Here is a 19197-nt window from a genome sequence, read left to right on the forward strand (position 1 = left end):
TTAGAAGTCATTTTAGAGCAAGTTCAGGAAGCTGTTTTAGCAGAGGGTACCCGATGTCGTCAGGTCCGGCAGAATTTTCTTTACATTTTTGTAGCGCCCAGTTTAATTCCTCTAACGAGAAATCTTTGTTGTAGATTTCCTTGTTTGTATCGCGGAAGGAGATTTTAGATTTATTCCGGATATTTTGTTGTCTGATGAATGAGGAAGGATATTTGCAGGTGGCAGAAACCTCATAGAAATGTTGCGCGAAAAGCTCAGCTACCCCTGCCTGAGTAGTCTTTCACAAGCGTTGGAAAGGAAACTTGCTCTTTTCCTGATAGGCACTTCACTTTCCTCCAAATGTCTTTGCAAGACAGTGAAGGGTTTATACTTGATGCAAGATGAGGGGCATCAGGATTATTCTGAATTCTGCTACCTTTCCTATGTTTCCTTAGTGCTCTCCTTCTATCCGTGATGGCTAATCTGATTGATTCATTCCACCATGGAACATATTTATTGGGAATTTTTCCAGTTGTTCGCGGAATACTTTGCTCCGCGGCCTTAAGAATTATACTGCAAAAGGTGTCAACTGATATCAGTGCTGGCTCTGTAATAGCATTGTCGATAAAGAATCTATAAGTCGGCCAGTCGGCTTCGTTATACCTCCATCTTGGGCGCAGCTGAGGACGTGCACCGTTATGGCTGCTGTAAATGAGGATAGGAAAAAGGTCACTGCCGTGCAAATCCTTCTCTACCGATAAACTGAATAGTGAAGCAGAGCAAGATGACACTACACAATGGTCAATGCTGGATCTTGTGCCATCACTTGGAGATATTCGGGTGGGGGATGGGTTACTTAATACATGAAGATTGTTTAGATTAAAAATATTATCAAGGACTTATTATGATTATTTCGCGGGTTGTTCCAATTTGTGTTAGAAGCATTCAAATCACCTACAAGGACTATAGGACCATTGATTTGGTTTAGAGTTTGTGTAAGATACACAGAAAGTTCATTAGTAGGGCGTAGTTTGTTGGGTAAGTAGGTACAGACGAAATTAATTTGAAATGGTATAATAGTCGAGATTGTTAGAAGAGGTAGGTCACAGGAGATATTAAGGGTTTTGTAAGGGATGTCTTTTCTAATACCAAGTCCAACGCTATGTTATAGAGTTGGTTTTCGATTAAAAATCCAATTGTAATTTTTTAAGGTATTGGTATGTAGTGTTTTAGGAATATGATTAATTTCTTGCAATGCGATGAAGCAGGGATTATATTTTAGAATAATTATTTTAAGTTCATCAATATTTTTATTCATGCCTCTGATATTCCAAGAAAGTATATAGGAAGAAGGGTTTGAATTATTATTTGGCATATCGAAAACAGAAGATAAGTCAGGGCGGGAGCAATTATTATCAAATCAGAGATCATTATTTCCTTGTTATGTTGGAATCATTAGTGCTTTCTGCAGGTTTTTGATCGTTTCCTAGTCTTTACTTGTGTGTTTCCGATACCTTCATTTGTATTAGATTTTATTTCGGTAGAACAGCTCTCTTCTGTGGAAGAAGAAGTGTCAACTTTTCTCTTTTGCGTCAATTTACCGTTAGAAATGTCGTTTAGGTCGTTGTTTGTTGGTGAGTTTGTGTGGTTAGTGTGACATTCGGTGTGTGTAGTGTTGTTTGTGTTAGGTGCGTTACTTTAGCTGTCAGTGAGGCATGATTCTGTGCGTGTATTGGGTGTGTGTTTTATGGTGTTGATGTACATCTTACGTAGGTTGTCTCGTTCGTTTTGCAGTTGAGCTGTATTTTCCATCATCTCTTCCATTTTGGCTTGTAGTGATGCTACTGTTTTTGTTAATTCTATAATCATTTGGTCTTTAGCCGATTCTTGTTGCGCGATTTGTATTCTTTCGTTAACCGATTTTTCTCTGTTTGCGAAGATGGTTTTGGCCTGAGCATATGAGATGCTGTTGTCTATTTTAATTTTGATTATCGTTTGTTCGTCTAGGTACGATGGGCCAGATCTGTTCATGGAGACATGATTACCCAGGCAATTTTTACATTTACTGGGAGATGAACACTCTCCGTGTTCAAGCTCTCCACAGTTCATGCAGCGACTTTCATGTGTACACCTGTTTTTGGTGTGTCCAATAATTAGACAATTGGTGCAGGTTATTGGTCGGGGATAGTATGTGCGTGTTTTAACAATTAAGCAACCAACACGTATCTCGGTTGGTACTGTAGCAGATAATATCTAATCTAATCTGCACTATCTAATCTGCTATACAGCTAATATGAAAATTAACAGCCATAACCCAAATTTATGACCCACATAAAATAATCATGAGTCCAATGCAAGATACATGTGCTGCGTAAGCATTGGACACATGATTATTTAATAAACACCAAACCAAAAAAACAAAAACTGACCCGCGCAGCCCAAAATTGTTTGCGAGGCAAAACATGTACATGCTATGTCGTTGTGCTATGTCATGCTATCGTTTAAGTAGGTCAACCCGCGTTACCAACAGAACAGAACAGAACAGAACAACAGAACCAACAGAAGAACAACAAAGGCAAAGTCAAATGTAAGCAAACTTAAAATTGATATAATAAAGTACCGGGCCGAAAAGCAAGACAGGTTCAATCTGGACTTGACAGGTGACTCAACAAATGAAATCAAAGTGTTACAGTACCACAACAGAGTCAATTTTTAGAAGGAAGGAGTGGGTCGGCCTTATCTCTCCGTTCTCTTTACGCATAAAGCGCTTGACTGAGATAATCTTCTGTTCTTTCATCTCGCTCAAAATTTCGTCGTCAGAGAGTCCGTCTAAGTTTTTGCATACGATCACGCACTGAACACTATTGAAGTGTGGGTGTGGAGCGATGCTCACTTCTGTACCGTTGATCAGTTTTTTTAAGCTTTGCAGCTTGTCAAATTGCGCCCGATTTCTGGTTTTAATCAGCAATTTCGTACCCCTGTCTATTGGTGTGCAAGGCTCTATGGCACCTGCGTGGCTGGACAGGCTTTTTCCTATTACGAATGGATTCGTTGGTAGTATAGAGCCTTCGTTTGCGCTTAGTACCAAAAAAAGCAGTTCACCTTTTGTGTTTTCAGGATCCATCCATGTTGGTGCCTGACGCCCACGGTTGTTGGGTGGTATATGTGGATGACCGCCCCAAACGGGGCCGGGCCTTCCCATGATTAAATGGGAGGCAGAAATATTAGTTTTATGTGGTTTTAATTATGGTTTATGGGCAACAAATGTAATTTCTTTACCAATACCAATGAAAGCTTGAGCGCCAAAAGTTGGCAGCGCAATTCACAGAGTGGTTACGCACTCTTCCTCCACTGTGATATACACTGTCTCTCTCTTTTACTCGCTAGTAAAAAACACACTGGAGTTCGGTGCGTCTCCGAGATTAACCGAATATCAGTAGATCGCACACTCTCTCTTTAACTCAATGCTCAGCTAACAAAAACACGTCTGCTCGCTTCAGAGTTACGCACTGGACTGTTGGCAGCGCTGAGCAACGTCCGTACACACGTGCCCGTGTCAGGATACGACACACAGTCGATGATCACCCGCTCACCAGAACGGACCTCGCGAACGCGATAAGCAAAGTGAACACAAAAGAATATACGTGTGAAATAGTCCAATAAATATTATACCGCAAATAAATTGGCTATAAGTCTATTAACACACCTAGATCCTTGATGCAGTTTGTCCTTTCTAGTTGTTGTCCGTTTATTTCATAGCTAAAGAGCGCTGGAGCTCGCGAGCGACTATAGGTGATAGTTGCACATGAGGAAAATTGCACCAAATACCCGAAAAAGTGCAACAGTTGCTTTCGCGAATAGCTCCGGCCACAGACATGGTAGCGATGGTGCATGGACGAAAGGTAGGCACAAGTGTCATCTAGCCATTATAGAAGAAAGATTGGCGATTCGTTGGATACCGTTGGAGTTATGGGGTAAAGTTGGGCCAAAAAAGAGGAAAATTTTACGGTTTCACAAACAGGGTATGGAACATGGTTCCTCGATTCATCCTTATTTCAGACTTTAGCCGAAATGTACACTTTGACGCAAGAGTATAAACGCGCGTGACGTCATGCGACATTTCGCTTAATCTCTGAGTGTCGGATGTACGATTAAGCGAAGTTTAAGCGAATGATTTTCATACAAATTTTCACGCAATTGCCTGCAGGGGCGTTACTCATTTCCGCGAAAGTAATGCGTAGCGAACTCACGCTAAACGCTTTCTACAGTTGTGCGCCGGTCTTAGCGCTCAACACACACACGTTCTACACTTAGTGGTTGTGCACCCGTCTTAGCGCTCGTCTTAAGCTTGTGGTGCGACCCACACACACGTCTTAAGCTTGTGGTGCGCGCGCGTTCTAGCGCTTATTGCACACACACATCCTAAACTTTGCGGTTGTGCGCCCGCTTAGCGCTCAACACACACACGTCTTAAATTTGTGGTCTATCCTTCTGTCACCAAACTGTAAAAGGGGGGAATTCGAGTCTTTATTTTTAAGGTAATTCGTTTTGATATTCACAAAGCGACTAATTTATATTCTAATCGCCGCTCCTTGTATACTGCTTTTCCTGTCACGGATAGCCTTACAGAGCTGTCAAACCTAATGCTGTTTTTACATGTATGTGTTAGAATTAAGGAAGACATCAGCGTGTTTTGCCTCTATGGCTTACTTTCTACGATTGCACTACTTCAGCGTGTCAGCCTTGCATTTATTGAACATAACATATTTTAATCATATTTTAAACAGTATGGTGATTCGAGCCGTACATCTGGAGGTGGTGCATGGATTGTCGACGCAAACGTGTTTGATGGTGATCCGAAGATTCATCGGTCGACGTGGCAGGCCCAAGAAATCCTTCTCGGATAACGGGACGAATTTTCAAGGAGCCAGCAAGGAGAAAACCAACACTATTGCGCAGATTGAACATCAATGGGCTGATCAGTTTACCAACGCAAGGACAAAGTGAACTTTCAATCCACCGGCGGCTCCCCACATGGGCGGCGTTTGCGAACATCTGGTGCGATCCGTGAAGACAGCGATGTGCGTGTTACACGACGGCCGACGACTGACTGATGAAATCCTGCAAACAATGATCGTAGAGGCGGAGGACATGATCAACTAACGGCCCCTTACGACGATTATCCAAGGAGAGGGAGAAGAGGTAACACTAACACCAAACCTTTTTCTCAGGGGATATTCCTGCAGTGATGCGCGAAAGTTGCCAACGACCGACCTAAAGGGGGCTTTGAAGGACGAATACTTGCGAACTCAACAGATATCTAATGAACTCTGGAACAGATGAATCAAGGAGTATTTGCCGAACCTCACCCCATGAACCAAATGGTACGAGACGAAGCCACTGGAATTTGGGGGCCTGATTTACATCGTGGATGGTGACAACCGCAAGAACTGGATCCGTAGCATCGTAGAGGAACCTATCGTCGCGAAAAATAAAGAATTACAAAACTTCCGCTTAACCGTCAGAACACCTTTAATTGGCCGTTTAGTAAGCTTCGATGTCGCGCGATTTCTGCCAAGTGGGTGGCTTCGGAAAAACTTCTTCGGGATACCAATATATAAAAAAAATGCCGACGATTGATGGAAGAGTTAGATCGGGAATGTGAAGCGGAGTGGCTGCAAGCTAATCCTCCGGAAACGAGTGGTAGATCTGATGCAGTGGCCACATCTTGGGTTGAATGGTATATGACTATCATCGTAGTTTGTATTTGAAAAGTGTTATATGGATAATGTAATTTGTTGTAGTGGAGTCTTTCAACCAGAAAACTGAACAAATTACTACGGACAGCAACGTCGAAGAAGGACGAGAAGCACCTGCCCAAAGGAGGAATGTCATTACTGTAGATTATTATGGAGTTAGGTGTTGCTCGTTCGAGTGCTATTTATCGACTGACTCTTTATTCTTAGTCTAATACATACATACATATACTTACATCTAACGCTTACACTATACGCTTATACGCTAACCTACACTTACGACACTACATTCTCCCCCTTAAACGAAGTTTACTTTCTATCTAGGATACTTTAATCTTGGTTGTCCTTCCAGTCTTTTCGATCGTCTTAACGGTGGAGGACTTGATTCACTCCTTTTCCTTTTATGTGAAATATTTACATTTGTTGGTACTACAATTACATTCTTACTCATCCTACTATCCTTTTTCCTTATTTGGTTTTTATGCACCATGCGTATTACTCCATTCAGACTTATTAAGTATCTTAGACCACTTATTTTCTTTTTGACTATTGCTGGAATCCATCTCATATGTTCCTTAAAGTGATTTTTGTAATACACTTCTTCCTCTTCTTCATACTGATCATGATTTGTTATCATTGGAACTTGCCTTCTTGATTCTACCTTAGTTAAGATTTGTCTTTCGTGTCCTTTTATAGGATTTACTTTTGTTATTAATGTGTGTGGTACGTAGCAAAATACTCTCTCCGACGGCGTGACTTTAGTTACAGTACATGGACTATTTCTATAACTGATTAGAAAGTGATTCAGCTTCCTTTGTAGACTTAATGGTTTTAATCTTGTATCCAACAAATACTTTTTTAGACTATCTTTTACTGTCCTAACCGCTCTCTCGGCCAACCCGTTTGACTGTGGGTGGTACGGCGGGGACTTACTCACTTTTATACCTTTTGCTCTTAAGAACGACAAAAACTTTTCTGAACTAAATGGAGGACCATTATCTGACACGATTTCCTCTGGTAACCCAAAATATGCAAAAAATATTTCTAGCATCTCTATAACATTTTCTGCCTTAGTACTTTTCATAATTTTTACTTCCATGAACTTGGAAAAACTATCGACTATTATAAATAACGTACTATTTTCAAAAAAGAAAAAATCTATATGCACTCTTTGAAACGGACGCGTACATTGCAACCATTTGGTTGCGACTATTTCTTTTGGTACGATTTGTCTACACTGACAGACTTGACATGCTTTTATATACTGCTCAAAATCTCTATCCATATTTTTCCACCACACGAGTTTCCTAGCTGACATTTTCATTCTTACCAAACCATCATGGTTTTCATGGAATAGACTGACTATTTTATCTTTCAGCTTATCTGGTATTACTACTCGATCGTTAAAAAATAATACTCCATCTTCTATTGCTAAACTGTTACTAACTTTAGCATAATCTTTCAACTCCCATTTCACATTGTTCGACCATCCATACTTAACATTTTTGTAGACTTTTTGCAAAATACTATCTGACTTTTGGAATTGTTTGACCAACTCAATATCGATAATTGAGGAAGACGAAATCGCATTTAATTGTGTGAACTCCTCATCTATCTCTAAAATTTCTGCCAAAGGTAATCTACTTAACCCATCCACGTGACCCATACATTTTCCTGGCCTATGCTCTATCACATATTCATAATTGGCTAATAACAATGCCCATCGGCTCAGCCTAGCTACTGCTATAGACGAAGTTGTTCTTGACGGTTTGAATATTTCTTTGACGCCTGAGTTATCTGTTACCAGTTTGAATTTGATTCCGTAAATGTATTTATGAAACTTTTGGACACCGAAAACAACGGCTAATGCTTCCTTATGAACCTGTGCGTAATTTCTCTGTGCTTGAGAAAGAGTTGTTGAAGCAAAATATATAGGTTTTTCTACCCCTCCAATTTCATGAGACAAAACTGCACCTAAACCGTAAGGACTTGCATCTACTGCTAAAATAACAGGTTTTTTAGGATCAAATGGTACTAAAACGTTGTTATCTACTAACATTGATTTCGCTTTTTCGAATGATTCCTGACATTCCTTTGACCATACATATTTTTTGTCTTTGCGTAGAAGTTCATACATCGGACTCAATATTGTTGCTAGATTTGGCAAAAACCTGCTGTAATAATTTATCATGCCTAGATACGCTTGTAATTGCATCACATCTGATGGTACCGGTGCTTCAATAATCGCTTTTACTTTTGACTCATTTGGTGTTATTCCGTTCTTTGATATTTTGTAGCCTAGGTACTCTATTTCTGTTTTAAAAAATTCCGACTTCTTTTCGTTTATCTTTACTTTATGCAATTCCAGCCTTTTTAAAACTTCGCATACATTCTCCATGCATTGTTTTTCATTTTCTCCGCCCACGAGTATGTCGTCCATATACGCAATGCCTTTAGTCTTTAACAATATTTGATCTACTATTGTTTGAAATATTGCAGGCGCAGACTGTACTCCAAATGGCATTCTAGTGTACTTGTATAGCCCTTTATGCGTATTTATAGTACAAATATTTTGCGAATTTTCTGATAACTTTACTTGCAAGTACGCTCCTGTTAGGTCTATTTTGCAAAAAACTGTCCAATTTGCAATTTTCGCCAAAATATCATCAATCCTCGGTAATGGGTAATGTTCTACCGTAAGATATTTATTTATCGTAGCTTTTCCATCCAAACAGATACGTACTGAGCCATCACTTTTTCCTACAACCACTATAGGGCTCGCCCACGCTGATGTACGTATTGGTACTAGTATACCGTCATTCACTAATTTATCTAGGTTGGCTTCAACTTTTTCTATTAATGCGAACGGCACTGAATACGCTTTATGGAAAATTGGGGTAAAATTAGGTTTTAACACTAAACTGGCTTCAAACCCTTCTATCGTTTCCTTGTTATTTCCGTTTGTTAGATTCGGAAACATTTTTTTCATGTCTCCAAGCCATTTGTCCGCTTCGATTTGATTTAATTTAAAACCTTTTCGCCAATCCGGAAATAATATATCCAACGCATCACGACCTAGTAAAGGATTACCGTTATTTTCTGTTTTAATTACGTTGACTTCTAGACGGACCGTTTTACTTTTTATCGCTACGTTTACGCATATTTTTCCTAACGGTGTCAGACGTTGACCCGATGCCGTAATAAAACGCAAATGTGTTTGTTCTAATTCGACATTAGCAAACTCTTTCCGATACACACTCTCCGGTATTACCGTATTACACGCACCACAGTCTATCTCAAACGCAATGTCTACACCGTTGATATTTAAAACGCACACTTCTGGATTACTGATCGTATTCTCTTCTAATATGCGTGTTAGCGACACATCCTTCGGTTCCGCTCGCAAACTATGCACGTTCGTACTTCGGCAACACGACGACACATGACCATACTTCTTACAGTTGAAACACTGCCACATACGCGCAGGACATGTCTGTGGATTATGCGATCTTCCACATCTGTAACACTGCTGCTGCTGCTGCTGCTGCTGCTGCTGCTGCTGCTGCTTGCTCTCCTGCTTATGCGTGTAGCTCTGTTGATGTAAAGGTGTACTGTTCCCACGGTGGTAGTGCACTTTTGGACCGACGCTTCGTTTTGGCGCACACTTAATCACCGCCATTTCCCTCGGTTTCTCTTTCGATGTAAATGTTTCGTTTTGTTCATCCGCAGCTTCCCATGTTCTGGCGATATTTTCTGCACTCTCGAATGTTAACTCGGACTCTCGAAGAAGACGTTTCCTTAGTCCTTCATCTCGGACACCAACTACTAATTGATCTCGCAAGCTTTCCTTTAGACAGCACGTGAATTTACACGATTGTGCGAGCGATTTCAGTTCCACGATGTACTCCGCAACAGAACTATCTTTTTGTAGACAGTTTCTAAAGTTGAACCGTTCCGCCACTACGTTGACTTTCTGTTCCAATTGCTCTTGCAGCTTAATGCACAGCTTCTCGTAGTTTAGCGTCTTTGGCTGTTCAGGCAACACCATCTTTGATATGAGGCTATACAGCGATGCTCCTCCCAACGTTAACAACATCACTGTTTTCTTTGAATCTTCCACCTCGTTAACTTGGAAAAAAATATCAATACGTTCCAAGTACTCCCTGATGCTTTCGCCCATGACAAATGGTTCAATTTCTCCGATTAACGACATGACTAATATTTGACTTTTCGTTTGCTTTTTCCTCGTCGCCAACTATTATGGAGTTAGGTGTTGCTCGTTCGAGTGCTATTTATCGACTGACTCTTTATTCTTAGTCTAATACATACATACATATACTTACATCTAACGCTTACACTATACGCTTATACGCTAACCTACACTTACGACACTACATAGATCAATCAGAGGATGCAGATATTGTCGGTGGCAATGATGCTATTATGGACCCGGAAATGGACAACGATTACGATAAAATAGAGGAGGACGACGATTGGCACGATGATGACGGCGACATTTACGAGAATAGTGAAAACACGTACAGTTTGCGCGATTGTATATAGCGATTGTAAAATTGCTTCCTCGGTCCACGGTTAACATGCTGCTGGCTCTTCTGCGCAGGAAACTGAATCTTAGGCTTCCTGCAGATAACCGAACACTGTTAAAAACGCCTACTAAAGTTGGTTTGGAAATACAATCAATGTTGGATGGACAGTTTTGGTACCAGGGAGTCGAGAGAGCTATATTGTCAGTGAGTATAAAATATTGCAATAACATTAGTGAAAATTTTACACTACAATATGTTACCTTTTTGTGCTCTTTATTTTCAGAGATACTATACCACAAGTCGATCAGTTTTCGTTGCAGGTTTCTATAGACGGATTGCCACTTTTTTGATAGGTTTGAAACTACGCTTGACGGTCGCAGACACACTTGCACGCTCGATTGTAAAAGGTTTGATTAGATATTTATTAGATTTATTAGAGATTAGATAAATTAGATAGAGTTTGTAAGCTATTTCTAATTCATATATATCTATTCAATTATAGCTACTATTGCGTGTAAGGGTAAACATGGTTGCCTGAAGTGTGTATGTGCAAGAAAGCACGTGTACAATAAGGTAATTTGTGAGTCAGTTGATGCAGAGTTACGTACAGATGCAGGATTTCGTATTACGGTGGATAAGGAGCATCATAAATGTTGGCGATCGCCGTTAGAGGATGTGGAAGGGTTCGACGTGGTTGTCGATGTAATTGTGGGCGATCGTTTACATCTGATTGATATAGGAATAACTAAAACGATTTTAGAAGGTATGTTTGATAAAAATTTGCACGATTTGGTAGGTGGTCAAAAGGAAACTCTATCTAGCTTTCTTATCAAGACAAAGGTTCGAAGTGAAATCAACAGGAGGATGCGCCATGTACAATTTGTAAAATTTTGGAAAAGGACCGAATTTAGATCATTTTTACATTATGTTAGCATTATTATATTTAGAGATTTCATGTGGGACGATGCATTTAATCATTTTTTAATGTACTTTTGAGGAGTAATCATTTTTTCCTCAACGTATCATCGCCATCATTGGAAATTATCAAAAAGCATGTTACATAAGTTCCTGACAGATTTCGATAATATTTATGGCCGTTCATATTTAACTAGTAACGTCCATAATCTCATACATGCACATGCAGATGTAGAACAGTTTGGGCTTTTAGATTCCATTTCCTCATATTGCTTTGAAAATCATCTACAGTTTAAAAAAGGGTGCATTCAGTCAGGGAACCAGATGCACAGAACAAGTAATAGCTAGATGTAGAGAATTTGAAACCATCAGAAAGGCCATAAATATTACTACATCTACTTATCCCAAACTAAATGCAAACGGTTCAGGGATACACATAACTGACAATTTTCTTCTCTAATTCTAATTTTCGTCTCTAATTTTAGAAATCAATGGTTTCTCACTAATGATAATCATGTTGCACAGTTTTTAGAAGTAAAGGAATCTACTACACATAGTTGTACAATAGTTGGTATGCAGTTCGAATACAACGAAGAGTTGTTTAAATTATGTACACAAGTGAACAATATTACTTCAGTAAATTTTCATCCACTGAATTACATGTATACAAAGTTAAAAAAAACACTGCATGCAGTAGAAATATCTGTAAATAAAATTAAATGTAAATTGGTCGCCGAATATTTGTCAACTAGATCCCTTACTAGACGCCGTGCAATTCCTCCTATTCCACCAACTACAACTGCATTTTTCCCTCTTCTGCATACCTTCCAACCATCCTAGTACTTTTAAATTATTTACATTCTTTAACACAAATCTTTTCCTAACAATTTTAGTGACACTCCTGATTCTTCTGCAAATTTTGGTAAGTTCAATTCAAAATATCATCATTGAATGAATATTTAATAATTTTATGTTTCTTTACAAGTTCAGTTGTTGCTGGAGAGGAACAAATGGACTTCAATGTTTGGTTATAATTAATTCCCGCATGATGTACTTATAAAATATAATTTAAATTATTAACAATTTTCATTACATGTAATACTAACAATAGCGAAGCCAAATGATGATGATGATGTTTAAAAAAATCATAATTAACGATAATGTACAGATTTGAGACACGCGCGCATAAACGTGGTATTTAAACAGCCACACGATATTTATTGAAACATCCCAATCTGCAAAAGACAGCCGAACGGGCTAACATTACCAATTTATACTATCCAGTGCAAGAGTTCACGCGAATTTAACGCATTTTTACTGCCTTATAATCAGAAATTCTATCGGAAATGTCTTTTAAAATATTTATCCTAATTTTAAAAGCACTTTTTATTAACATTCAGGCGATATTTCAACAATTTATAAATTTAGCCCTCCACCATGACCATTGCTGTTGTTGATGTTGGTGCTTTTGGCAGAATATTGTTGTTGTTTGGCTGTCACACCGAAAAATACGCGTAAACAAACCAGAAGTGTTAAAAATCAAAAGTGTGTATTTCAGTGTTTTTTCAAGCGGTTTTCGATTAATTGTGTTTTCCGCAAAGAACACATCATGGAAAAGTCTTTCACGAAGCGAATTCGATACAACTCTCATCTGTATCGCAATTGTGACAATCTAGAATGTGATAACGCAATTGCAAGTGGAAGTACTCATAGTATGGAAAAAGTTTTAACATTTGTTTTCAATATTCTTTTAACAGAAGTGTGTTCGAATTGCAGGTACACAAGACAAATAAATCGTTGATAATAATGTATCTTTTGATGATGAACTAGCCGATAATCATTTATCGCAGGATGCTTCAGGAAATGAAATAGCAGAAACAACGGAAAGCGATGAAAATGGAACCGACGATAATCATAATGATGACGACGATGTAGTCGATTATCTCGTTGAAAGTTCAGACGAAGAGCAGGAATCGGAACAATGCAACGAAGTATTTTCGGTGAGAGATGCTTTACGTCGTTGGGCCATATCAAAAAACCAAACCTACGAATCAATCGAGGAAGTTATGGACATAATACGGAAAGTAAGTAACTGCAAGTTGCCGAAAGATGCCAGAACCCTGCTGAAGACCGACTGCAACCCTTCAACGGAAATAGTAACGGTACAGAAAGGACAATATTGGTATCATGGTGTTCAAAAATGTTTACTAAACGAATTAAGGCAATTGACTTTGCTTGGATATTTTAAGCTCTATCTGTATTTGTACATATCGCATTGTATATTTATAGCAATGTAAATCTTCGCTCCACTTCTACGCTCCTGCTTAATATTTCAATCGATGGGTTATCGATCTACAAAAGCAGTAAATTGCAGTTTTGGCCCATACTTATTAACATCCATGATATGCCAGAAGTACCAGTTATGACAGTTGCAATATACTGTGGACCAACAAAACCAGCAAGCGTTGAACACTTTCTTCGTCCTTTCGTGGACGAATTAAACTTCCTAATGAAGAATGGAGCAATGATTAAAAATAGGATGATCAATATACAGTTACGTGTCATTATAGCCGATTCTCCAGCACGTGCGCATATCAAAGGTAATATAAATAAATTATACGATTACGTCTTTATTAATACTATATTTTACTTTCTCAAACAGGTGTTGCCAATTATAACGCTCGACACGGCTGTTTGAAGTGTACAACTGTTGGAGAAAGTATACACAGAAGAGTTGCTTTTTCGGATCAAATTGCTCCAAGTCGTACTGACGAGGGATTTAGAATGCGCAGATACGGCCTTCATCACAAATTTGAAACTCCTCTAGTATATTTGGATAACTTCGATCTAGTTAAACAAATAATAGTTGGAGATTCGCTTCACATAATCGATTTAGGAAATACGAAGCGACTACTAAATGCCTGGATAAACGGAACACTTGGATCGGTACACAAGTCTTCAACTCAAAAGATTAACAACATGTCAGCAATGTTGTTAAATATAAAGTTGCCATCCGAGATACACCGAAAATTTCGTTCAGTTAACGAACTGAAGTACTGGAAAGGATCTGAGCTATCCTCATTCTTATTTTACGCCTCAGTAGCTGTACTCAAAGAAAACGTAGATGAAGTTTACTGTAAACATTTTATGTTATACTTTTGTAGTATTACGCTACTATCTTCAGTGGTGTACAAAGATTATTGGCCACTTGCACATTCTCTCCTACAACTTTTCGTTCAACAATACAAAACTATATATGGTCCAGAGTATATTTCTAGTAATGTACATAATCTAGTACATATTCACGAAGAAGTAAAGCAATTCGGTCATCTTAATACATTTTCTTCCTATCCATTTGAGAATAAATTGCAGCATATAAAACGCTTGCTGCGAAGCGGTTCGAAAAGTTTGGAACAAGCTATTAATAGAATTTCTGAAAAGGAAACTTATTACAATCACACAGATAAAATTTATCAAAATAATGCATATCCAATAGTCAATCAGAGAGGTAATTTAGTTACACTTCATGTACGCAAAGGATTTTGTTTAAAAAATGATAATCGCAATCCGTGGTTTTTATTAAAATCTGGGATCATTTGTAAATATGAAAATGCATCTATACAAGAAAATACCGTGGACGTTACTGCAAAAAAAATTTCCCATTCAATTGATGCTTTCGACTATCCTTTCAACTCGAAGGTTATCAACATACATCATGCTGATATAAATAATTTAGAAGAAACGGATACAATAATAGGGACCCAGGATATAAAGTGTAAATTAGCAGTAGTACCCCTTTCTGAAGAAATTGGTTGCTTATTCATACCCCTTTTACATACATTAGTTTGAAATAAAATATCTATTTTTAAAATTACATAGAACATGTTTTATAATTCGTAAAGCACGGCCAGGATATTGGTAAAGAACAATTTATGAATAAAAAAATGTGTAGGAACTTTTTATTTCAAACAACGAATAATTTCATGAAAAAAAGAAACATTAAAATAGATCATAAAATTGGTTTTCAAGAAATAGTTCAAAAAAGTTTCAAAATAGTTCATGAAAAGTATTGGAATTACTGATTGGTTCACTGTTTTTTATGAATATGGTGAGAGGTTTTCACTATACCTAATAAATTTAGCCTTTGTCCGCTATGCCTAAACTTATTTTGTAAAAAGTTTTTAATTTTAATGTCAGTAGCATTGAAACCATAACATGTCCCTATGAACCTATATAATTTAAGAATATTATCATAGTTTTTAAAGGCAATTTTAGGGTTCGGATGTCCGATACCTGTCCAACTTAACTGAACGACAAAATTACGTTTAAAAAGCACATCAATACTGGCATGTAGGCGTGATTCAATGCTTTCTGTTGGCAGACGAGCATCTAAAAATTGGCGTATTTCGTTTTTGAATTCTTGCCCAAGCAATTTTTGTTCAAAATCGTCCAATTCCTCTTTACATGCAATGGGTTCGAATTCAAAGCTATTTGATCGCACAACGTCAAGCTTAGGAGCAATTCTATCTGCCAGTAAATCTAGCTCCGAACGAACGAATTTCAATTGCCTATCGATCCCCGTAATTTTGTTATTTGTTACTTGTTGTTCACGTTGGATCTCCTTTAGTTTTTTTAATATTTCTCCCAAGCATGTTTCAGCAGAAGTGTCCGTTTGAATTCCAATGGAATGCACTTGGCGGTCTTTTTTTTGGGGTGCCACGTGTTTGCCTAAAATATGCATTAAATACGAAAACATTACCGTTGCAGTAGTGCGGTATTACAAAACAACTTCGTACCTTTTGCTGACATCTGCTGAACAGCAATAGAAGTGCTTTGGGAGGATTGTGAAGTTATATTAGGTGCCATCTTTTGGAATAATTCTTGGTGCAAAACCACGTTTGTAGCACGAGGTTGTGAATCTGAAAATATACAAAAACTCGTAATATGAAGTATATGTCCATACAAATCACACAGCAACCAGTGCAATATATTAACAACATCAAAGCCGTAGCATGGACTACGTGGTAAAATAAGTCTTGATTCGGCCAGGCCGTTCTAACCGAGCAAAAGAAAAAAAGGCTCACCATTATTTTGGGGAACCAATATATACTTCCCATCGATAATTTTTACTGTAACCTTCGATCGTTTTGCGCTAAAAATATGGATGAAAATGGATTCAATCGATGTTTACATTACTGTTAAAACCTTTCACGTATTCCTACATACTTTTCCATTCTGGTCTATACAGATGAACGATTATTATAACGTAAATACAGATATGCAACTAGTAGGACCGCGTAGCTCTACAGGCTGAAGAGCGAATTTTGTGATGCTGAGTGACCGAGTTCAACACCGTTGTCGAAGGGCGAACACCATAGGAAGAAACATTAAGAAATAAGATTAGTCCGCAACTCAACAACAAAAAAAACAACATATACGTACTGCCGCGCCGAGAAGAGAAACAGATATACGAGAAAGAATGAGCAAAGCGACAGAGTAGAGAGCGCGCACACACACACGGAAATATAACTTTTCTTTTTTTTCCCTCTTTTTTTCTGCCGGTGACATTATGCGTTGACATACAGGGAAACACACATGATAAGCTGCGGAGAGCCCACTTTTGGAAATCGGGCAAGCGAATATGAAAGTAGGGAAGGTTGATACGGAAACACCCAATATGTTAGCAAATCGCCCAATATAGATACGAAATCGCGTGCAATTGATATAAAATGTCAGATTGGCGAGGTGGATTGAATGCTGGGTATATACTTGTCGGTTCGAGAGTTGAAAAATGTAAACAAATATTTTTAAAATAATTTTTAATTAAATTAAGTAGTTGGTGCATTCGAAAATCGTATCAAAATTATTGTTTAATATTATAATTATAATATTATCTCGCTCAAACTGAAATTGCGAACTATAACTGTAAACTGTATTTCAAAAACATGCTAAAATTCAAATTGGAGATTTAAACCAGTGCCTATATACACCCGTGTTCAAAACTGTTCTGTTGAGAAGGCTAAAATTCGTTGGGATATAGAAAATATTTCATATTGGTCTACAAGCGGAGCGTCTACCGTTTTACGGATTAATCTTTGGCAAATTTTGTGTGCTTTGTGGATATTTACAAAATAGCATAAGGTACGTTAGTTTTTGGTGTATACAATCATGCCCCTGAAGGTATGTATACGTTTAAAATAGTTCAATAGTTAATTTAAAATAGTGTAAAAGTTTAAAATTTCCGTGCCTTTTCATGTCTTGCAGGCGCTTGAGTACGAAAGGAGTAATTTCTTTGCCGATGAATTTTTGCTTCAAGAACGTACCGTGTAAGAGTAAAGTAAGTTACAATCGAGCAAAGGACTGAGGCAAACTAACTGTAACTAAAGTCGGCAATTTTTAATTTTATATAAGCAAACATGAGCTCTAGCCAAAGCTCTGAACTAGCTCAAAGTGCGAACGGGGCAGTGCAAGCACTTCGACGTCGAAAGACTACGAGCAACGAAGATAGAGTGCGTGGTAACAACGTAAGAAAATGGAGCAACTCATGCTGCCATTAGCCAAATGCTGAATATAAAACTAACGACAGTTTACGGTATTGTCAAAAAATACCAAACAGCATTTCAGGTCAAAGCCAAGAAACGTGGTGGCAATGGGCAGAAAATATTATCGCAGCAAGCCATAAGTGATATTCAATGCTGGATCAATGACGATTGTACGGTGACGCTAAAATCACTCGCACAAAAATTGTTGCAGGAACACGGTGTGCGAGTTTCCACTACCACCCTAGCGGAGGAAAGAAAAGGCTTCAACTACCCCTTGAAGATGGTGAAGCTAATACCGGAGCGGCGTAACGCACCGACGATCATCGAGGATCGGAAAATGTACGCCACACAATTTTATGGCGTGGCGCGCGAAGTTGGATTTAATGTCAGCATGCGCACGCTTAAAGAACGATCTCGGAAAGGTACGCCGGCCATCGGCACCGTACCACAAACTACGTAATATAATTAAAAAATATTTTTAAAATGTTTGTTTACATTTTTCAACTCTTGAACCGACAAGTATATACCCAGCATTCAATCCGCCTCGCCAATCTGACATTTTATATCAATTGCACGCGATTTCGTATCTATATTGGGTGATTTGCTAACATATTGGGTGTTTCCGTATCAACCTTCCCTACTTTCATATTCGCTTGCCCGATTTCCAAAAGTGGGCTCTCCGCAGCTTATCATGTGTGTTTCCCTGTATATAAATTAAGGTGACCAGGTCGCTGTCAAAAACCAGCCTAAACCATCGTTATTCGGGCGCCTTTCGGTAGCCCGTCGGGCGCCCCTCGGGCTACCGAAGGGCGCCCTTTCATGTGACGTTTGCAGGTTGGGATGTATTCCGTATTCTTCTCAAAGCTGTACATGGGAAAGTGGTGGGACATCATCATCCCCGACAGACAAAGAGACCTCAAATTTGAGAGAATTACGGTAAAAGATCAAGAAGAACATGGAAAGCGACGGCGAAACCCGAAAAAAAGCATGAAACCCTTGATTGTGTGTGTGAGCCGACAGAGTTTGTTGAAGCTAGAATTATTTCCATCTCGTTCTGACCTACATTGTTATCCTGCGTCCTTACTCTAGCGTTCATCCCACACTGTGACGAGCTCAGTTTGCTGTGCGCTAAGTCCAGGGTGGACGTGTTGTGGGACTTAGCAAATTTTATATTTGTTTGTGCGTGGATGATGCGCGGAAGTTTGCAAGTATGCGCGATTGCTTTGTGCAGTGCAATATGCTGACCAGTGTTGTGATTTATGTAGAGTTGATGTGTCTTTTTATGCCATTAACGTGTGGTGTTAGTTTTTTCCCTACACTCCGTGCTTGCTTCGGCAAGCGCATTGAAATGTAGTGAGGGAAAAAACTTTCGGTGCATGTTGTGGAAACTTCTTCCCCTTTTTTCACGACTATGAATTCTGTTGGTGCTGTGTTTGGTGTGTGAATGTTTATGCGTGT

At 38.6% G+C, this 19197-nt stretch overlaps 2 protein-coding genes across 2 annotated transcripts in view; both read left to right on the top strand.

The window, feature by feature from the left end:
- The window catches only part of LOC125768162 (uncharacterized), a 358599-nt gene that overhangs the window by 111737 nt on the left and 227665 nt on the right, over positions 1-19197 (top strand). The gene's annotated exons all lie outside the window — the stretch shown is intronic.
- LOC125769048 (uncharacterized) lies at positions 11951-15352 on the top strand. Its single transcript, XM_049437449.1, has 2 exons — positions 11951-13797; positions 13860-15352. The coding sequence occupies exons 1-2, from the start codon at positions 13602-13604 to the stop codon at positions 15044-15046; spliced, it is 1383 nt and encodes a 460-aa protein (XP_049293406.1). The 5' UTR covers positions 11951-13601; the 3' UTR covers positions 15047-15352.

The sequence above is a fragment of the Anopheles funestus genome, chromosome X, assembly GCF_943734845.2.
Source record: "Anopheles funestus chromosome X, idAnoFuneDA-416_04, whole genome shotgun sequence".
NCBI classification, from domain to species: Eukaryota; Metazoa; Arthropoda; class Insecta; order Diptera; family Culicidae; genus Anopheles; species Anopheles funestus.